Below are 17,366 nucleotides of genomic sequence, written 5' to 3'. Positions count from 1 at the left end.
GTTGAATTTCAGTTCGATAGTTCAGATAGGCATTGAGATTTCTGTGGTCAATTTGGCAAAGTGTGATATGAATTTCTCAAAAACCGTTTGATCAATTCGACCCAAATCTTGAAACTTCACATAGTTTTCGAATTGAGATGCACATGTTGAATTTCATATCGATAGTTCTGATAGGAATTGAGATTTCAGTGGTCAATTCGGCAAAGTGTGATATCAATTTTCCATAAACTGTTGGATCAATTCGGGCAAAATCTTGAAACTGTATATGGTTTTCAAATTGAGATGCATATGTTGAATTTCAGTTCGTTGATCTGATAGAACTGAAAATTTCGTAGGTCGTCTCGACAAAGTTCGATTTCAATTCCTAAGGAAAGGTTGGATCAATTCGACCCACATTTCGAAACTGTACAAAGTTTTCGAATTGAGAGACACATGTTGAATTTCAGTTCGATAGTTCAGATAGGAATCGAGATATCAGTGGTCAATTCGGCAAAGTTTGATATCAATTTCTCAAAATCTGTTGAATCAGTTCGACCCAAATCTTGAAACTACACATAGTTTTCGAAGTGAGATGGACATGTTAACTTTCAGTTCGATAGTTCTGATAGGAATTGAGATTTCAGTGTTCGATTCGACACAGTATTATTTCAATTCCTAAGGAAATATTGGAATAATTCGACCCAAATCTCGAAACTGTACACAGTTTTCGATTTGAGGTGCACGTGTTGAATTAGAGTTCGATAGTTTAGATAAGAATTGAGATTTCAGTGGTCAATTCGGCAAAGTATGATATGAATATCTCGAAAACTGTTGGATCAATTCGAATATTATATTAGTTTTCATGATTTTTTGATCGGATAGCTTGAAAGAAATCGTGAATATTCTGCACCTGAAATTATTCGGCAAAATTGCTGACCGTCAAATGATTTTTAGAATTCGGCACTTATGTGATAGCATTTTCAAAAATATTTACATTTTCCGAAAAAAATTACCTACCGTGTTCGATGAAAACATCTTGTATGACATCGTATCTCTAGCGAGTGAAAATCTATAAAAGTAATATTTGATAGAAAATTCTAGAGGCCCTGAAAAGGAACGGATTCAAATTTTTTTCCTTCCAAAATTATATACGTTTCACTTTTTCTTTTTGGGAGACCTTACTTTCTTCGGAGCCGTTACTGATTTGACCGTTTTTGGTTTCGGTGCTTTGGGCTTCTTCGTCGGCGATTTGTTTGCCTTCTTAGCTCTCGAGGGAGATTTCGTTAATTTTGACTTCTTTTCTTTCGCAATTGCCGCTCTCTTTTTCGACCTACTCACTGTAGATGTAGACCTGGCAGGTGATGTGTTCTTCTTGTCGGCTGCCATTGTAGGTGATGCATTCTTATTTGCTCCATCGGCCGACTTGACCAATTTTTTCGTAACTTTCTTCGACGCGTTTGTTGTAGAACCGCCAGCGGCCAATTTGAAAGAACCAGACGCTCCTTTTCCTTTGGTCTGAATCAAGGAACCGGACTGTACAGCGGTCTTAAGATATTTTCTTATGAACGGTGCAAGTCTTTCAGAATCGACCTTGTGATTCGAACCGATCTATTTCTTGATAGCTTGCAACGAGGATCCGCTCCTTTCTTTCAATCCTTTGATGGCACTATTGACCATATCGGAAGTTGGGGGATGGCTGGGTTTGACATGTTTTGACCTTGCTGAGGTTTTTTTCTCAGCTTTTTTTAGCGTCTTACCAACAGCAGTGGCGGGCGTAGTTGCCTGTTGCATTTCAGACTCGGAAGTTGAAAATGTCATTGTTTAACCTTTACACTTTAGATTTCTTCTGATAGTGGTACCGACATTAGCGAAGTTGACGGAAATTTGACGGGCGATTGGTTGGTAAATTATTGCTAAGGACTTGAAATTGCAAGTTTCCTGCGAAATCTCGAGGAATTTAGAATTTTTTATTTGTACCAATTATTGGGTTCATCATTGCATCGTATTTCGGACGAATGCGATATGGAAAATAGGCCGATATTTCATTTTTGACGGACCGAAACTATTCTTCCCAGACTTGTGGAAGTCGCTCCTGTCAAGGTTCCCGGATATTCTTATCATAAGTTATTATTTCGAAATTTGAGTCTCCTTGATCGAACAATTCATGATGAATAGAACTTTTTCTTTTATTGATTGACCATCAGAATTCGTACACAATTTTTGAACTGAGATATACGTTTTCAGTTTCATTCAATTCGATAATTCAAATAGGAATTGAGATTTCAGTGGTCAATTCGGCAAAGTATGATATGAATGAATATTTAACAGGGTACTAACAAACCGTTGTTTACTGTTTGATTAACGTGTGACATTTTAAGGATGAAACGTTATTCAATGGGCCGACCGTCAGGGTTCAGAGAGCCGACCCTACCGTCCGGACCGCCTTCTCCCGCAGGAATATTGGGTCGACTCTCAGTCTGTCGGCAGACTGGGAGGTGCCAGATAGAAGGAGAGAGGCCGGGACCAACACGGAACCGCCAGCCACCAGGACCGTGGGAACCTGTGGACTTCATGTCTACCTGGGGTTAGGCCCCCACAGTTGCTGGCGGTGTGGCAATGAAGGCCACCGCAGGAAGGACTACAGAGGGGCAAGGACGAAGTTCTGTTCCAGGTGCGGCCGTGTGGAGGTCCTTTCCAGGGTGTGTTGCGTTAGAGATAGGGGACCAGGGACCGCCAGAACTGCCTCAGGGCCGACCGCAACTCCAGGGAGCAGGACAGAGGCCATACTGCCGGACCTCCGACTGAGGCCCGCCGTACCGCTAACACCGTCAGAACCGTCGCCGCCCACACCGTTACCGCCTCCACCGAAGAAGAAGGTGAAAATGGATTAGAATTACCGAAAAAAAATTACCGATTAATAAAATGATACCGTTCCGAAAAATATCTTTTATTGCACCAACCTAAATGGTGGATGCGCTAACCGGAATTTCAATGTTTCCACCGTCAAAGTACCGTCAAATAGATCACAATACCAGAAAATAATTCCGAGTTCAATAAACCCGCAACTTTGGTTTGTTCACAGGCTGCCATCGCAAATACTCCTACACCGATAAACCCAGGAGGGTTAGAAGAAGACTAATACTGATAAGGCAGATGCATTGGCGGACTCGATCGAAAGGGAATCGAGAATAAATTACAGGATAGACGACGATAATGAAGATTTGGAAGAAAATGATGAATTACCAGCGGCTGCTGAAATAGACAAGCCAAGATCGCCAAATGAAATCAGGGAGATAATTAGAAGTTTGAAGAAGAGGAAAGCTCCCGGAAGCGATAAAACAACGAATGTTATGTTAAAGGAATTACCTAGAAAATGTATAGCCGCTCTAACAAATATCACGAATGGAATCATGAGGACAGAACACTACCCAGAAAAATGGAAAACAGCGGAAGTCAAAGTATTCAATAAACCATTTAATGAGAATAAGTTCTCACAAATCTACAGACCGATAAGTCTACTGTCGGCGTTAGGAAAAGTAGTAGAAAGGATTATCGCCACGAGGCTAAATGAGGAAACCGAAAATCTGAAACTGATACCGCCAGAACTGTTCGGATTCAGAAGAGAGCATTCAACAGAGCAACAATTATTAAGGCTCACAGAGTACATTACAGAGGGATTCCAAAATAAACAAGCCACAGGTCTTGTTTTACTTGACGTCGCCAGAGCTCTCGACAGAGTATGGCATGAAGGATTAATATTTAAGATGAGAAGTGCTGGATATTCGATCAAAATATGCAAGTTGATCCGGAATTATCCCCAAAATAGAAGATTTTACGTGAAAGTGGAAGGAGAATGCTCCACAACAAGAGATTCAAGCCGGGTCCAGACTATGTAACAAAACAGGATATATAGCAAAGTTATATAACTTGTTAGAGAAATTCAAGTGAAAAAGTTATACAACACAATGTTATACAACATTTTTCTTGCTATATAGCAAATTTTATGTTATCCGTTGGGTGTCGGTAAAGATCAAAAAAGTAATATAACTTTGTTATAAAACACGCCGCAACTTGTCCACACTTGTGTTATTAAACATTTACTGCAGCGCCAATCTTTCTTTTACTGGTATTGCATCTCGAAATGTCGTGCTTTTTTTGCCTATTTTATGGCCGATTTGATTTATTCGTATTCGAAATCAGAACTTGTCATACTTAGGAAATATTTAAAACTACCATCACATTTAATGTCCCCTGTCAATGGGTCTTTGTCATCCATTGCTAGATACTTCAAAAGAGTTGTTAAACTATAAAGTTCCTCTAGCTCTCAACGATGAGATTTCACTCGTCTACATAAAATCACGCAAGCTGCTGCTGCCAAAATTACATCCTCTACGTTTGAGGACATTTTCAATGCTACAGATGCCACTGCTTCCAGATGAGCACTTTTGTTAAGTTTTATTCTGTTACAAAGTATGGATGTCTCTGCTATTTTATAACAAGTTATTTAACAAAGTTGTATAACAAATTTGTTGTATAACTTTGTTGACAAAATGTTTTGTTACATAGTCTGGACCCGGCTCTAGAGGCTGGAGTACCCCGAGGGTCAGTGCTTGGGCCACTTCTGTACAACATATACATTCAAATTAGTGCAAGAATTTACGCAGGAGCAAATCGTTGATTTCATTTTTAATTGATTTTGTTTCAGAGATTGGGAGTGAAAGCCCTAAAAGGTTTGTGAAGAGATATACATTCACGATATTCCGAAGAATCCAAGAACCATGCTAACGTTATATGCTGACGACACAGGCATAGCGACTCGACACCGAAACCCAGAAATAATAGAACGAGTTCTACAAGAAACGATTGACGAAACAAATGACTGGTGCATAAAGTGGGAAATCAAGCTCAATGGACAAAAGAGCCAAGCAATATTATTACAGAAGAGGAGACTGCGACCCACAACGAATCTAGAAGTTGACGGCGAAGAAATCGACTGGAAAAATGAAGCCAAATATTTAGGACTAACGCTCGACAAAGGACTTACTTGGAAAAGTCATATCAAACAAGCAATCGAAAAAACGAAAGCAGCGATGTATAGACTATACCCTTTAATAGGAAGAAGAGCCACATGTCGAAAGAGACAAAATTGAAGATAATCAAAGCTGTTGCTAGGCCTCAACTGACTTATGGATCAGCTGCCTGGGGCTTCGCGGCAAAGAGACACATCACAAGAATTCAGGATACTGAAAACAAGCTGCTACGATGTGCAATAGATGCACCTTGGTTTGTCAGGAATGGACAGATATATAGGGACCTGAAATGGGAAACCATAACGGAATTGATGAACAGAAAAGCAGAGAAATTATTCGAAACAGCGAAACACCATCCGAATCAAGAACTCAGGAGACTAGGGGACTACGACCCAGAGGATGACAAGAGGAAAATACGAGGAGACCAAGAGATCAATTAATAAGAGATTAAAATAACAACAGAAACTTATTGAAAAATTCAATAAAGTGTTAATCCAATAGAGGATATACACATAAATCCCAGCACGATAGTGTGCGACAAGAAAACCGACTAAGAGATGAACGGTTTATAGGCAAATGCCCGGGAACAAAATTCAAGAAGCAGTTAAGGGTTTTTAGTGCGTCACAAGTTCAGGAGAGTGAGAAACCCCACACTTGTTCCCCCTCAGGAGAGGGTGGTTCATCTGATTTGCAGATTTTCCCCCTGCTACACAAAAAAAAAATTCTTCTAACCCTCCTGGGTTTATCGGTGTAGGATTATTTGCGGTGGCAGCCTGTGAACAAACCAAAGTTGCGGGTTTATTGAACTCGGAATTATTTTCTGGTATCGTGATCTATTTAACGGTACTTTGACGGTGGAAACATTGAAATTCCGGTTAGCGCATCCACCATTTCGGTTGGTGCATTAAAAGATATTTTTCGGAACGGTATGATTTTATTAATAGGTAATTTTTTTTGAATATAAATTTCTCAAAAACCGTTTGATCAATTCGACCCAAATCTTGAAACTGCACATAGTTTTCGAATTGAGATTCACATGTTGAATTTCAGTTCGATAGGTCAGATAGGAATAGAGATTTCAGCGGTCAATTCGGCAAAGTGTGATATCGATTTCTCAAAAACTGTTGGATCAATTCGAGCCAAATCTTGAAACTGTATATAGTTTTCAAATTGATTAACACTTTATTGAATTTTTCAATAAGTTTCTGTTGTTATTTTAATCTCTTATTAATTGATCTCTTGGTCTCCTTCGGTAAATTCGCATTCTCCTCTTGTCTTCCTCTGGGTCGTAGTCCACTAGTCTCCTGAGTTCTTGATTCGGATGGTGTTTCGCTGTTTCGAATCATTTCTCTGCTTTTCTGTTCATGAATTCCGTTATGGTTTCCCACTTTAGGTCCCTATATATCTGTCCATTTCTGACAAACCAAGGTGCATCTATTGCACATCGTAGCAGCTTGTTTTCAGTGGCCTGAATTCTTTTGATGTGGCTCTTTGCCGCGAAGCCCCAGGCAGCTGATCCATAAGTCAGTTGAGGCCTAGCAACGGCTTTAATTATCTTCAATTTTGTCTCTTTCGACATGTGGCTTCTTCTTCCTATTGAAGGGTAGAGTCTATACAACGCTGGTTTCGTTTTGTCGATTGCTTGTTTGATATGACTCTTCCAAGTAAGTCCTTTGTCAAGCGTTAGTCCTAAATATTTGGCTTCATTTTTCCAGTCGATTTCTTCGCCGTCAACTTCTAGATTCGTTGTGAGTCGCAGTCTCCACTTCTGTAATAATATTGCTTGGCTCTTTTTTCCATTGAGCTTGATTTTCCACTTTATGCACCAGTCATTTGTTTCGTCAATCGTTTCTTGTAGAACTCGTTCTATCATTTCTGGGTTTCGGTGTCGAGTCGCTATGCCTGTGTCGTCAGCATATAACGTTAGCATGGTTCTTGCATTCTTCGGAATTTCGTGAATGTATGGCCCAAGCACTGACCCTTGGGGTACACCAGCCTCTAAATCTCTTATTGTGGAGCATTCTCCTTCCACTTTCACGTAAAATCTTCTATTTTTGTGATAATTCCGGATCAACTTGCATATTTTGATTGAATATCCTGCACTTCTCATCTTAAATATTAATCCTTCATGCCATACTCTGTCAAAAGCTCTGGCGACGTCTAGTAAAACAAGACCTGTGGCTTGTTTATTTTGGAATCCCTCTGAAATGTACTCGTGAGCCTTAATAATTGTTGCTCTGTTGAATGCTCTCTTCTGAATCCGAACTGTACTGGCGGTATCAGTTTCAGATTTTCGAATTCCTCATTTAGCCTCGTGGCGATAATCCTTTCTACTACTTTTCCTAACGCCGACAGTAGACTTATCGGTCTGTAGTTTTGTGGGAACTTCTTCTCTTTAAATGTTTTATTGAATACTATGACTTCCGCTTTTTTCCATTTTTCTGGGTAGTGTTCTGTCCCAATGATTCCATTCGTGATATTTGTTAGAGCGGCTATACCTTTTCTAGGTAATTTCTCTAACATAACATTCGTTGTTTTATCGCGGGGTACTGTGGACTTCAGGTCTACCTGGGGTTAGGCCCCCACAGTTGCTGGCGGTGTGGCAATGAAGGCCACCACAGGGAGGACTGCCGAGGGGAAAGGACAAAGTTCTGTTCCAGGTGCGGCCGTGTGGGGGTCCTTTCCAGGGTGTGTTGCGTTAGAGATAGGGGACCAGGGACCGCCAGAACTGCCTCAGGACCGACCGCAACTCCAGGGAGCCGGACAGAGGCCATACTGCCGGACCTCCGACTGAGGCCCGCCGTACCGCCAACACCGTCAGAACCGTCGCCGCCCACATCGGTGCCGCCCCCACCGAAGAAGAAGGTGAAAATGGATTAGAATTACCGAAAAAAAAATTACCGATTAATAAAATGATATCGTTCCGAAAAATATCTTTTATTGCACCAACCGAAATGGTGGATGCGCTAACCGGAGTAGTAGTCGATTCGTCAAAATATCATTTCAATTCCTAAGGAACTATTGGATCAATTCGAACCAAATCTTGAAACTGCACATAGTTTTCGCATGCATCTCAATATGCAACTCAATTCGAAAACTATGTACAGTTTCAAAATTTGGCTCGAATTGATCCGAAAGTTTATGGGAAATTGATATCACACTATGTGAAGTTTGAAGATTTGGGTCGAAATGATCAAACGGTTTTTGAGGAATTCATATCACACTTTGCCGAATTGACCACAGAAATCTTAATTCCTATCTGAATTATCGAACTGAATGAAACTCAATACGTATATCTCAGTTCAAAAATTGTGTAGAGTTTCGAGATTTGGATCGAATTTTGATGGTCAATGAATAATTCCAGATCAACGAACTGAAATTCAACATATGCATCTCAATTTGAAAACCATATACAGTTTCAAGATTTTGCCCGAATTGATCCAACAGTTTATGGAAAATTGATATCACACTTTGCCGAATTGACCACTGAAATCTCAATTCCTATCAGAACTATCGATATGAAATTCAACATGTGCATCTCAATTCGAAAACTATGTGAAGTTTCAAGATTTGGGTCGAATTGATCAAACGGTTTTTGAGAAATTCATATCACACTTTGCCAAATTGACCACAGAAATCTCAATGCCTATCTGAACTATCGAACTGAAATTCAACATGTGCATCTCAATATGCAACTCAATTCGAAACCTATGTACAGTTTCAAAATTTGGCTCGAATTGATCCAACAGTTTATGGGAAATTGATATCACACTTTGCCGAATTGACCACTGAAATCTCAATTCCTATCAGAGCTATCGATATGAAATTCAACATGTTCATCTCAATTCGAAAACTATGTGAAGTTTCAAGATTTGGGTCGAATTGATCAAACGGTTTTTGAGAAATTCATATCACACTTTGCCAAATTGACCACAGAAATCTGAATTCCTATCTGAATTATCGAACTGAATGAAACTCAATACGTATATCTCAGTTCAAAAATTGTGTAGAGTTTCGAGATTTGGATCGAATTTTGATGGTCAATGAATAAAAGAATAAGTTCTATTTATCATGAATTGTTCGATCAAGGAGACTCAACTTTCGGAATAATAACTTCTTTTTCTCATAAAGAACTATTCATGCCCCTCAAAAATAATGAATTACATTCGATAGATCATCTATCCAGGAATACTATCCAAAAAACAGTTTGAAAAAATTCCTTCATTTGGAGTCTTGCCTGCAAAACGAGTGGCGTAGGGTGTAATTCTCTTGAATTTTCGAAAATCTCCAATATCTCGAAAACCAAGGCCCTTTTACTGAACGTAAAATATATTTTTCTGAACCGCCATAGAGTCCTCTACCCCCAGGCTCAATATTATCCATTCATTACGCCACACCCTGTATATGGATACCTTGACAAGAGCGACTTCGGCAAGTCTGGGAAGAATTGTTTCGGTCCGTCAAAAATGACATATCGGCCTATTTTCCATATCGCATTCGTCCGAAATACGATGCAATGATGAACCCAATAATTGATACAAATAAAAAACTTTGAAATCCTCGAGATTGCGCAGGAAACTTTCAATTTCAAGTCCTTAGCAATAATTTACCAACCATTCGCCCGTAAAATTTCCGTCAACTTGGCTAATATCGGTCCCACTATTTGAAGAAATCCAAAGTGTTAAGGTCAAACAATGTCATTTTCAGCCTCCGAGTCTCAAGTGCGACAGGCAACCACGCCCGCCACTGGTGTATGTACACAGTTTTCGAATTGAGATGCACATGTTGAATTTCAGTTCGAAAGGACCGTGGGGACCTGTGGACTTCAGTTCTACCTGGGGTTAGGCCCCCACAGTTGCTGGCGGTGTGGCAATGAAGGCCACCACAGGGAGGACTGCCGAGGGGAAAGGACGAAGTTCTGTTCCAGGTGCGGCCGTGTGGGGGTCTTTTCCAGGGTGTGTTGCGTTAGAGATAGGGGATCAATGACCGCCAGAACTGCCTCAGGACCGACCGCAACTTCAGGGAGCAGGAAAGAGGCCATACTGCCGGACCTCCGACTGAGGCCCGCCGTACCGCCAACACCGTCAGAACCGTCGCCGCCCACATCGTTATCGCCCCTACCGAAGTAGAAGGTGAAAATGGATTAGAATTACCGAAAAAAAAAATTACCGATTATTAAAATGATACCATTCCGAAAAATATCTTTTATTGCACCAACCGAAATGGTGGATGCGCTAACCGGAGTAGTAGTCGATTCGTCAAAATATCATTTCAATTCCTAAGGAACTATTGGATCAATTCGAACCAAATCTTGAAACTGCACATAGTTTTCGCATGCATCTCAATATGCAACTCAATTCGAAAACTATGTACAGTTTCAAAATTTGGCTCGAATTGATCCAAAAGTTTATGGGAAATTGATATCACACTTTGCCGAATTGACCTCTGAAATCTCAATTCCTACCGATATTAAAATGATACCGTTCCGAAAAATATCTTTTATTGCACCAACCGAAATGGTGGATGCGCTAACCGGAGTAGTAGTCGAGTCGTCAAAATATCATTTCAATTCCTAAGGAACTATTGGATCAATTCGAACCAAATCTTGAAACTGCACATAGTTTTCGCATGCATCTCAATATGCACCTCAATTCGAAAACTATGTATAGTTTCAAAATTTGGCTCGAATTGATCCAACAGTTTATGGGAAATTGATATCACACTTTGCCGAATTGACCTCTGAAATCTCAATTCCTATCAGAACTATCGATATGAAATTCAACATGTGCATCCCAATTCGAAAACTATGTGAAGTTTCAAGATTTGGGTCGAAATGATCAAACGGTTTTTGAGAAATTCATATCACACTTTGCCGAATTGACCACAGAAATCTTAATTCCTATCAAAATTATCGAACTGAATGAAACTCAATACGTATATCTCAGTTCAAAAATTGTGTAGAGTTTCGAGATTTGGATCGAATTTTGATGGTCAATGAATAAAAGAATAAGTTCTATTAATCATGAATTGTTCGATCCAGGAGACTCAACTTTCGGAATAATAACTTATGACAAGAATATCCATGAACCTTGACAAGAGCGACTTCGGCAAGTCTGGAAAGAATCGTTTCGGTCCGTCAAAAATGACATATCGGCCTATTTTCCATATCGCATTCGTCCGAAATACGATGCAATGATGAACCCAATAATTGGTACAAATAAAAAACTTTAAAATCCTCGAGATTGCGCAGGAAACTTTCAATTTCAAGTCCTTAGCAATAATTTACCAACCATTCGCCCGTAAAACTTCCGTCAACTTGGCTAATATCGGTCCCACTATATGAAGAAATCCAAAGTGTTAAGGTCAAACATTGTTTGACCTTATTAGTGAAAATAAAGTCAAACAATGTCATTTTCAGCCTCCGAGTCTCAAGTGCGACAGGCAACCACGCCCGCCACTGATGTATGTACACAGTTTTCGAATTGAGATGCACATGTTGAATTTCAGTTCGAAAGGACCGTGGGGACCTGTGAACTTCAGTTCTACCTGGGGTTAGGCCCCCACAGTTGCTGGCGGTGTGGCAATGAAGGCCACCACAGGGAGGACTGCCGAGGGGAAAGGACGAAGTTCTGTTCCAGGTGCGACCGTGTGGGGGTCCTTTCCAGGGTGTGTTGCGTTAGAGATAGGGGACCAGGGACCGCCAGAACTGCCTCAGGACCGACCGCAACTCCAGGAAGCAGGACAGAGGCCATACTGCCGGACCTCCGACTGAGGCCCGCCGTACCGCCAACACCGTCAGAACCGTCGCCGCCCACATCGTTGCCGCCCCTACCGAAGTAGAAGGTGAAAATGGATTAGAATTACCCAAAAAAAAATTACCGATTATTAAAATGATACCATTCCAAAAAATATCTTTTATTGCACCAACCGAAATGGTGGATGCGCTAACCGGAGTAGTAGTCGATTCGTCAAAATATCATTTCAATTCCTAAGGAACTATTGGATCAATTCGAACCAAATTTTGAAACTGCACATAGTTTTCGCATGAATCTCAATATGCAACTCAATTCGAAAACTATGTACAGTTTCAAAATTTGGCTCGAATTGATCCAACAGTTTATGGGAAATTTATATCACACTTTGCCGAATTGACCTCTGAAATCTCAATTCCTATCAGAACTATCGATATGAAATTCAACATGTGCATCTCAATTCGAAAACTATGTGAAGTTTCAAGATTTGGGTCGAAATGATCAAACGGTTTTTGAGAAATTCATATCACACTTTGCAGAATTGACCACAGAAATCTTAATTCCTATCTGAATTATCGAACTGAATGAAACTCAATACGTATATCTCAGTTCAAAAATTGTGTAGAGTTTCGAGATTTGGATCGAATTTTGATGGTCAATGAATAAAAGAATAAGTTCTATTTATCATGAATTGTTCGATCAAGGAAACTCAACTTTCGGAATAATAACTTATGACAAGAATATCCATGAACCTTGACAAGAGCCTTTTTCTGGGTTTTAACCATGTAGAGAGGTATTGGCTTCTTTGTCATTGTCGATGTCATTCTGGACACCTCAGCGTCTGATATTCCCTGGAATATCAGGTCGTACTTAATCAACGCAATATCAGCGTCGGTTGGTAAATGCCTAATAACGGCATATATCTTCTTCTCCTCCTCCATTTGGTAGGTAAAAAATTCTTTACCATGCTGCTCGAAGAATGTAGTGATTTTTCTAAAATCATCTACGGTTGACGCGATGATTTTTATACCGTCTTTAACTGTAGTTTTTTTTTTTTTATAGCAGGGGGAATCTGCGACCGTGAAAACACGGGGCTCTATCTCTCGCCCAGAGGAACCCATTTCTAGGGAACACTGTGGGGTTACTCACTCTCCTGAGTTCGCGACCCACTAAACCTAACCTGCTTTTTGTTGGTTCCGGGCATTTGCCTATAAACCATTTATCCCTTAATCGGTTGATTTCTTCTTGCACATTGTCGTGCTAGGGTTTTCATGTTCGTCCATTTCGGATATCTCTTCTTAGTATAGTTTTAATAAGTTGTCGTACTCATTTTAATCTCTCCTCAATTGATCTCTCGGTCTCTTTTGTAAATTCTCATTCTTCTTGTGTCTTCCTCCGGATCGTAGTCCACTAGTCTCCTGAGTTCTTCGTTTGGATGTTCCTTCGCTGTTTCGAATAACTTTTCAGCTTTCCTCTACATAAATTCGGTGATGGTTTCCCACTCCAAATCTCGATATATCTGTTTGTTCCTGACAAACCAAGGCGCATCTATGGCACATCGTAGTAGCTTGTTTTCTGTTGCCTGAATTCATTGTATATGGCTCTTTGCCGCGAATCCCCAAGCACCTGATCCATAAGTCAGTTGCGGTCTAGCAACGGCTTTGATTATTTTCAATTTTCTCTCATTTGACATGTGGCTCTTTCTACCTATCAGCGGGTAGAGCATATTCATCGCTGCCTTGGTTTTGTCAACGGCTTGTTGGATATGGCTTCTCCATGTTAGACCTTTGTCTAGGGTGATACCTAAATATTTTGCTTCGTTTTTCCATTCGATTTCTTCTCCATCTACCTCTAGATTTGTTGTAGTTCTTAGTCTCCTCTTCTGCAGTAATATCGCTTGGCTCTTTTGTCCGTTGAGTTTTATTTTCCATTTAATACACCAGTCATTTATTTCATCTATAGCTTCTTGTAACATTCCTTCTATAATAACTGTAGTTGCACGGTTGTAATTTATCATTTTTGTGTAGAGAGCTTTAGATATCTCTACCCAATCTGAGGTGCCCATCATCGTGATGGGTGGAATTTTATCGAACAATTCATGATAAATAGAACTTATTCTTTTATTCATTGACCATCAAAATTCGATCCAAATCTCGAAACTCTACACAATTTTTGAACTGAGATATACGTATTGAGTTTCATTCAGTTCGATAATTCAGATAGGAATTAAGATTTCTGTGGTCAATTCGGCAAAGTGTGATATGAATTTCTCAAAAACCGTTTGATCATTTCGAGCCAAATCTTGAAACTTCACATAGTTTTCGAATTGAGATGCACATGTTGAATTTCATATCGATAGTTCTGATAGGAATTGAGATTTCAGAGGTCAATTCGGCAAAGTGTTATATCAATTTCCCATAAACTGTTGGATCAATTCGAGCCAAATTTTGAAACTGTACATAGTTTTCGAATTGAGGTGCATATTGAGATGCATGCGAAAACTATGTGCAGTTTCAAGATTTGGTTCGAATTGATCCAATAGTTCCTTAGGAATTGAAATGATATTTTGACGAATCGACTACTACTCCGGTTAGCTCATCCACCATTTCAGTTTGTGCAATAAAAGATATTTTTCGGAACGGTATCATTTTAATATCGGTAGGAATTGAGATTTCAGACGTCAATTCGGCAAAGTGTGATATCAATTTCCCATAAACTGTTGGATCAATTCGAGCCAAATTTTGAAACTGTACATTTCGAATTGAGTTGCATATTGAGATGCATGCGAAAACTATGTGCAGTTTCAAGATTTGGTTCGAATTGATCCAATAGTTCCTTAGGAATTGAAATGATATTCTGACGAATCGACTACTACTCCGGTTAGCGCATCCACCATTTCGGTTGGTGCAATAAAGGATATTTTTCGGAACGGTATCATTTTAATAATCGGTAATTTTTTTTTCGGTAATTCTAATCCATTTTCACCTTCTACTTCGGTAGGGGTGGCAACGATGTGGGCGGCGACGGTTCTGACGGTGTTGGCGGTACGGCGGGCCTCAGTCGGAGGTCCGGCAGTATGGCCTCTGTCCTGCTCCCTGGAGTTGCGGTCGGTCCTGAGGCAGTTCTGGCGGTCCCTGGTCCCCTATCTCTAACGCAACACACCCTGGAAAAGACCCCCACACGGCCGCACCTGGAAGAGAACTTCGTCCTTTCCCCTCGGCAGTCCTCCCTGTGGTAGCCTTCATTGCCACACCGCCAGCAACTGTGGGGCCCTAACCCCAGGTAGAACTGAAGTCCACAGGTCCCCACGGTCCTTTCGAACTGAAATTCAACATGTGCATCTCAATTCGAAAACTGTGTACATACACCAGTGGCGGGCGTGGTTGCCTGTCGCACTTGAGACTCGGAGGCTGAAAATGACATTGTTTGACCTTAACACTTTGGATTTCTTCAAATAGTGGGACCGATATTAGCCAAGTTGACGGAAATTTTACGGGCGAATGGTTGGTAAATTATTGCTAAGGACTTGAAATTGAAAGTTTCCTGCGCAATCTCGAGGATTTTAAAGTTTTTCATTTGTACCAATTATTGGGTTCATCATTGCATCGTATTTCACGACTTGCCGAAGTCGCTCTTGTCAAGGTTCATGGATATTCTTGTCATAGTTTTCGAATTGAGATGCACATGTTGAATTTCATATCGATAGTTCTGATAGGAATTGAGATTTCAGTGGTCAATTCGGCAAAGTGTGATATCAATTTTCCATAAACTGTTGGATCAATTTGGGCAAAATCTTGAAACTGTATATGGTTTTCAAATTGAAATGCATATGTTGAATTTCAGTTCGTTGATCTGATAGAACTGAAAATTTCGTAGGTCGTCTCGACAAAGTTCGATTTCAATTCCTAAGGAAAGGTTGGATCAATTCGACCCACATTTCGAAACTGTACAAAGTTTTCGAATTGAGATACACATGTTGAATTTCAGTTCGATAGTTCAGATAGGAATCGAGATATCAGTGGTCAATTCGGCAAAGTTTGATATCAATTTCTCAAAATCTGTTGAATCAGTTCGACCCAAATCTTGAAACTACACATAGTTTTCGAAGTGAGATGGACATGTTAACTTTCAGTTCGATAGTTCTGATAGGAATTGAGATTTCAGTGTTCGATTCGACACAGTATTATTTCAATTCCTAAGGAAATATTGGAATAATTCGACCCAAATCTCGAAACTGTACACAGTTTTCGATTTGAGGTGCACGTGTTGAATTAGAGTTCGATAGTTTAGATAAGAATTGAGATTTCAGTGGTCAATTCGGCAAAGTATGATATGAATATCTCGAAAACTGTTGGATCAATTCGAATATTATATTAGTTTTCATGATTTTTTGATCGGATAGCTTGAAAGAAATCGTGAATATTCTGCACCTGAAATTATTCGGCAAAATTGCTGACCGTCAAATGATTTTTAGAATTCGGCACTTATGTGATAGCATTTTCAAAAATATTTACATTTTCCGAAAAAAATTACCTACCGTGTTCGATGAAAACATCTTGTATGACATCGTATCTCTAGCGAGTGAAAATCTATAAAAGTAATATTTGATAGAAAATTCTAGAGGCCCTGAAAAGGAACGGATTCAAATTTTTTTCCTTCCAAAATTATATACGTTTCACTTTTTCTTTTTGGGAGACCTTACTTTCTTCGGAGCCGTTACTGATTTGACCGTTTTTGGTTTCGGTGCTTTGGGCTTCTTCGTCGGCGATTTGTTTGCCTTCTTAGCTTTCGAGGGAGATTTCGTTAATTTTGACTTCTTTTCTTTCGCAATTGCCGCTCTCTTTTTCGACCTACTCACTGTAGATGTAGACCTGGCAGGTGATGTGTTCTTCTTGTCGGCTGCCATTGTAGGTGATGCATTCTTATTTGCTCCATCGGCCGACTTGACCAATTTTTTCGCAACTTTCTTCGACGCGTTTGTTGTAGAACCGCCAGCGGCCAATTTGAAAGAACCAGACGCTCCTTTTCCTTTGGTCTGAATCAAGGAACCGGACTGTACAGCGGTCTTAAGATATTTTCTTATGAACGGTGCAAGTCTTTCAGAATCGACCTTGTGATTCGAACCGATCTATTTCTTGATAGCTTGCAACGAGGATCCGCTCCTTTCTTTCAATCCTTTGATGGCACTATTAACCATATCGGAAGATGGGGGATGGCTGGGTTTGACATGTTTTGACCTTGCTAAGGTTTTTTTCTCAGCTTTTTTTAGCGTCTTACCAACAGCAGTGGCGGGCGTAGTTGCCTGTTGCATTTCAGACTCGGAAGTTGAAAATGTCATTGTTTAACCTTTACACTTTAGATTTCTTCTGATAGTGGTACCGACATTAGCGAAGTTGACGGAAATTTGACGGGCGATTGGTTGGTAAATTATTGCTAAGGACTTGAAATTGCAAGTTTCCTGCGAAATCTCGAGGAATTTAGAATTTTTTATTTGTACCAATTATTGGGTTCATCATTGCATCGTATTTCGGACGAATGCGATATGGAAAATAGGCCGATATTTCATTTTTGACGGACCGAAACTATTCTTCCCAGACTTGTGGAA

At 40.1% G+C, this 17,366-nt stretch overlaps 1 protein-coding gene across 1 annotated transcript; it reads right to left on the bottom strand.

Moving 5' to 3' along the window:
• Positions 1 to 1,134: 1,134 nt before the first annotated feature.
• LOC123310304 (histone H1B-like) lies at positions 1,135 to 17,099 on the bottom strand. The gene is made up of 3 exons (XM_044893770.1): positions 16,956 to 17,099; positions 16,464 to 16,889; positions 1,135 to 1,524 (listed from the first exon to the last, which is right to left on the bottom strand). Exons 1-3 carry the CDS (start codon positions 17,097 to 17,099, stop codon positions 1,135 to 1,137), a joined length of 960 nt encoding a protein of 319 aa, XP_044749705.1.
• Positions 17,100 to 17,366: the final 267 nt, after the last annotated feature.

The sequence above is a fragment of the Coccinella septempunctata genome, chromosome 3 (genome assembly GCF_907165205.1).
Source record: "Coccinella septempunctata chromosome 3, icCocSept1.1, whole genome shotgun sequence".
NCBI classification, from domain to species: domain Eukaryota; kingdom Metazoa; phylum Arthropoda; class Insecta; order Coleoptera; family Coccinellidae; genus Coccinella; species Coccinella septempunctata.
This window is presented reverse-complemented; position numbering and strand designations above follow the sequence as displayed.

Excerpts from the sequence above, each read along its gene's own strand:
- LOC123310304 (XM_044893770.1), bottom strand. The coding sequence starts at position 17,099 with ATGACATTTTCAACTTCCGAGTCTGAAATGCAACAGGCAACTACGCCC. Across the intron at positions 16,890-16,955 it reads ATCCCCCATCTTCCGATATG|ATCGGTTCGAATCACAAGGT; the intron begins GTTAATAGTGCC and ends ATCAAGAAATAG. Across the intron at positions 1,525-16,463 it reads CAGTAACGGCTCCGAAGAAA|ACCGCTGTACAGTCCGGTTC; the intron begins GTAAGGTCTCCC and ends AAATATCTTAAG.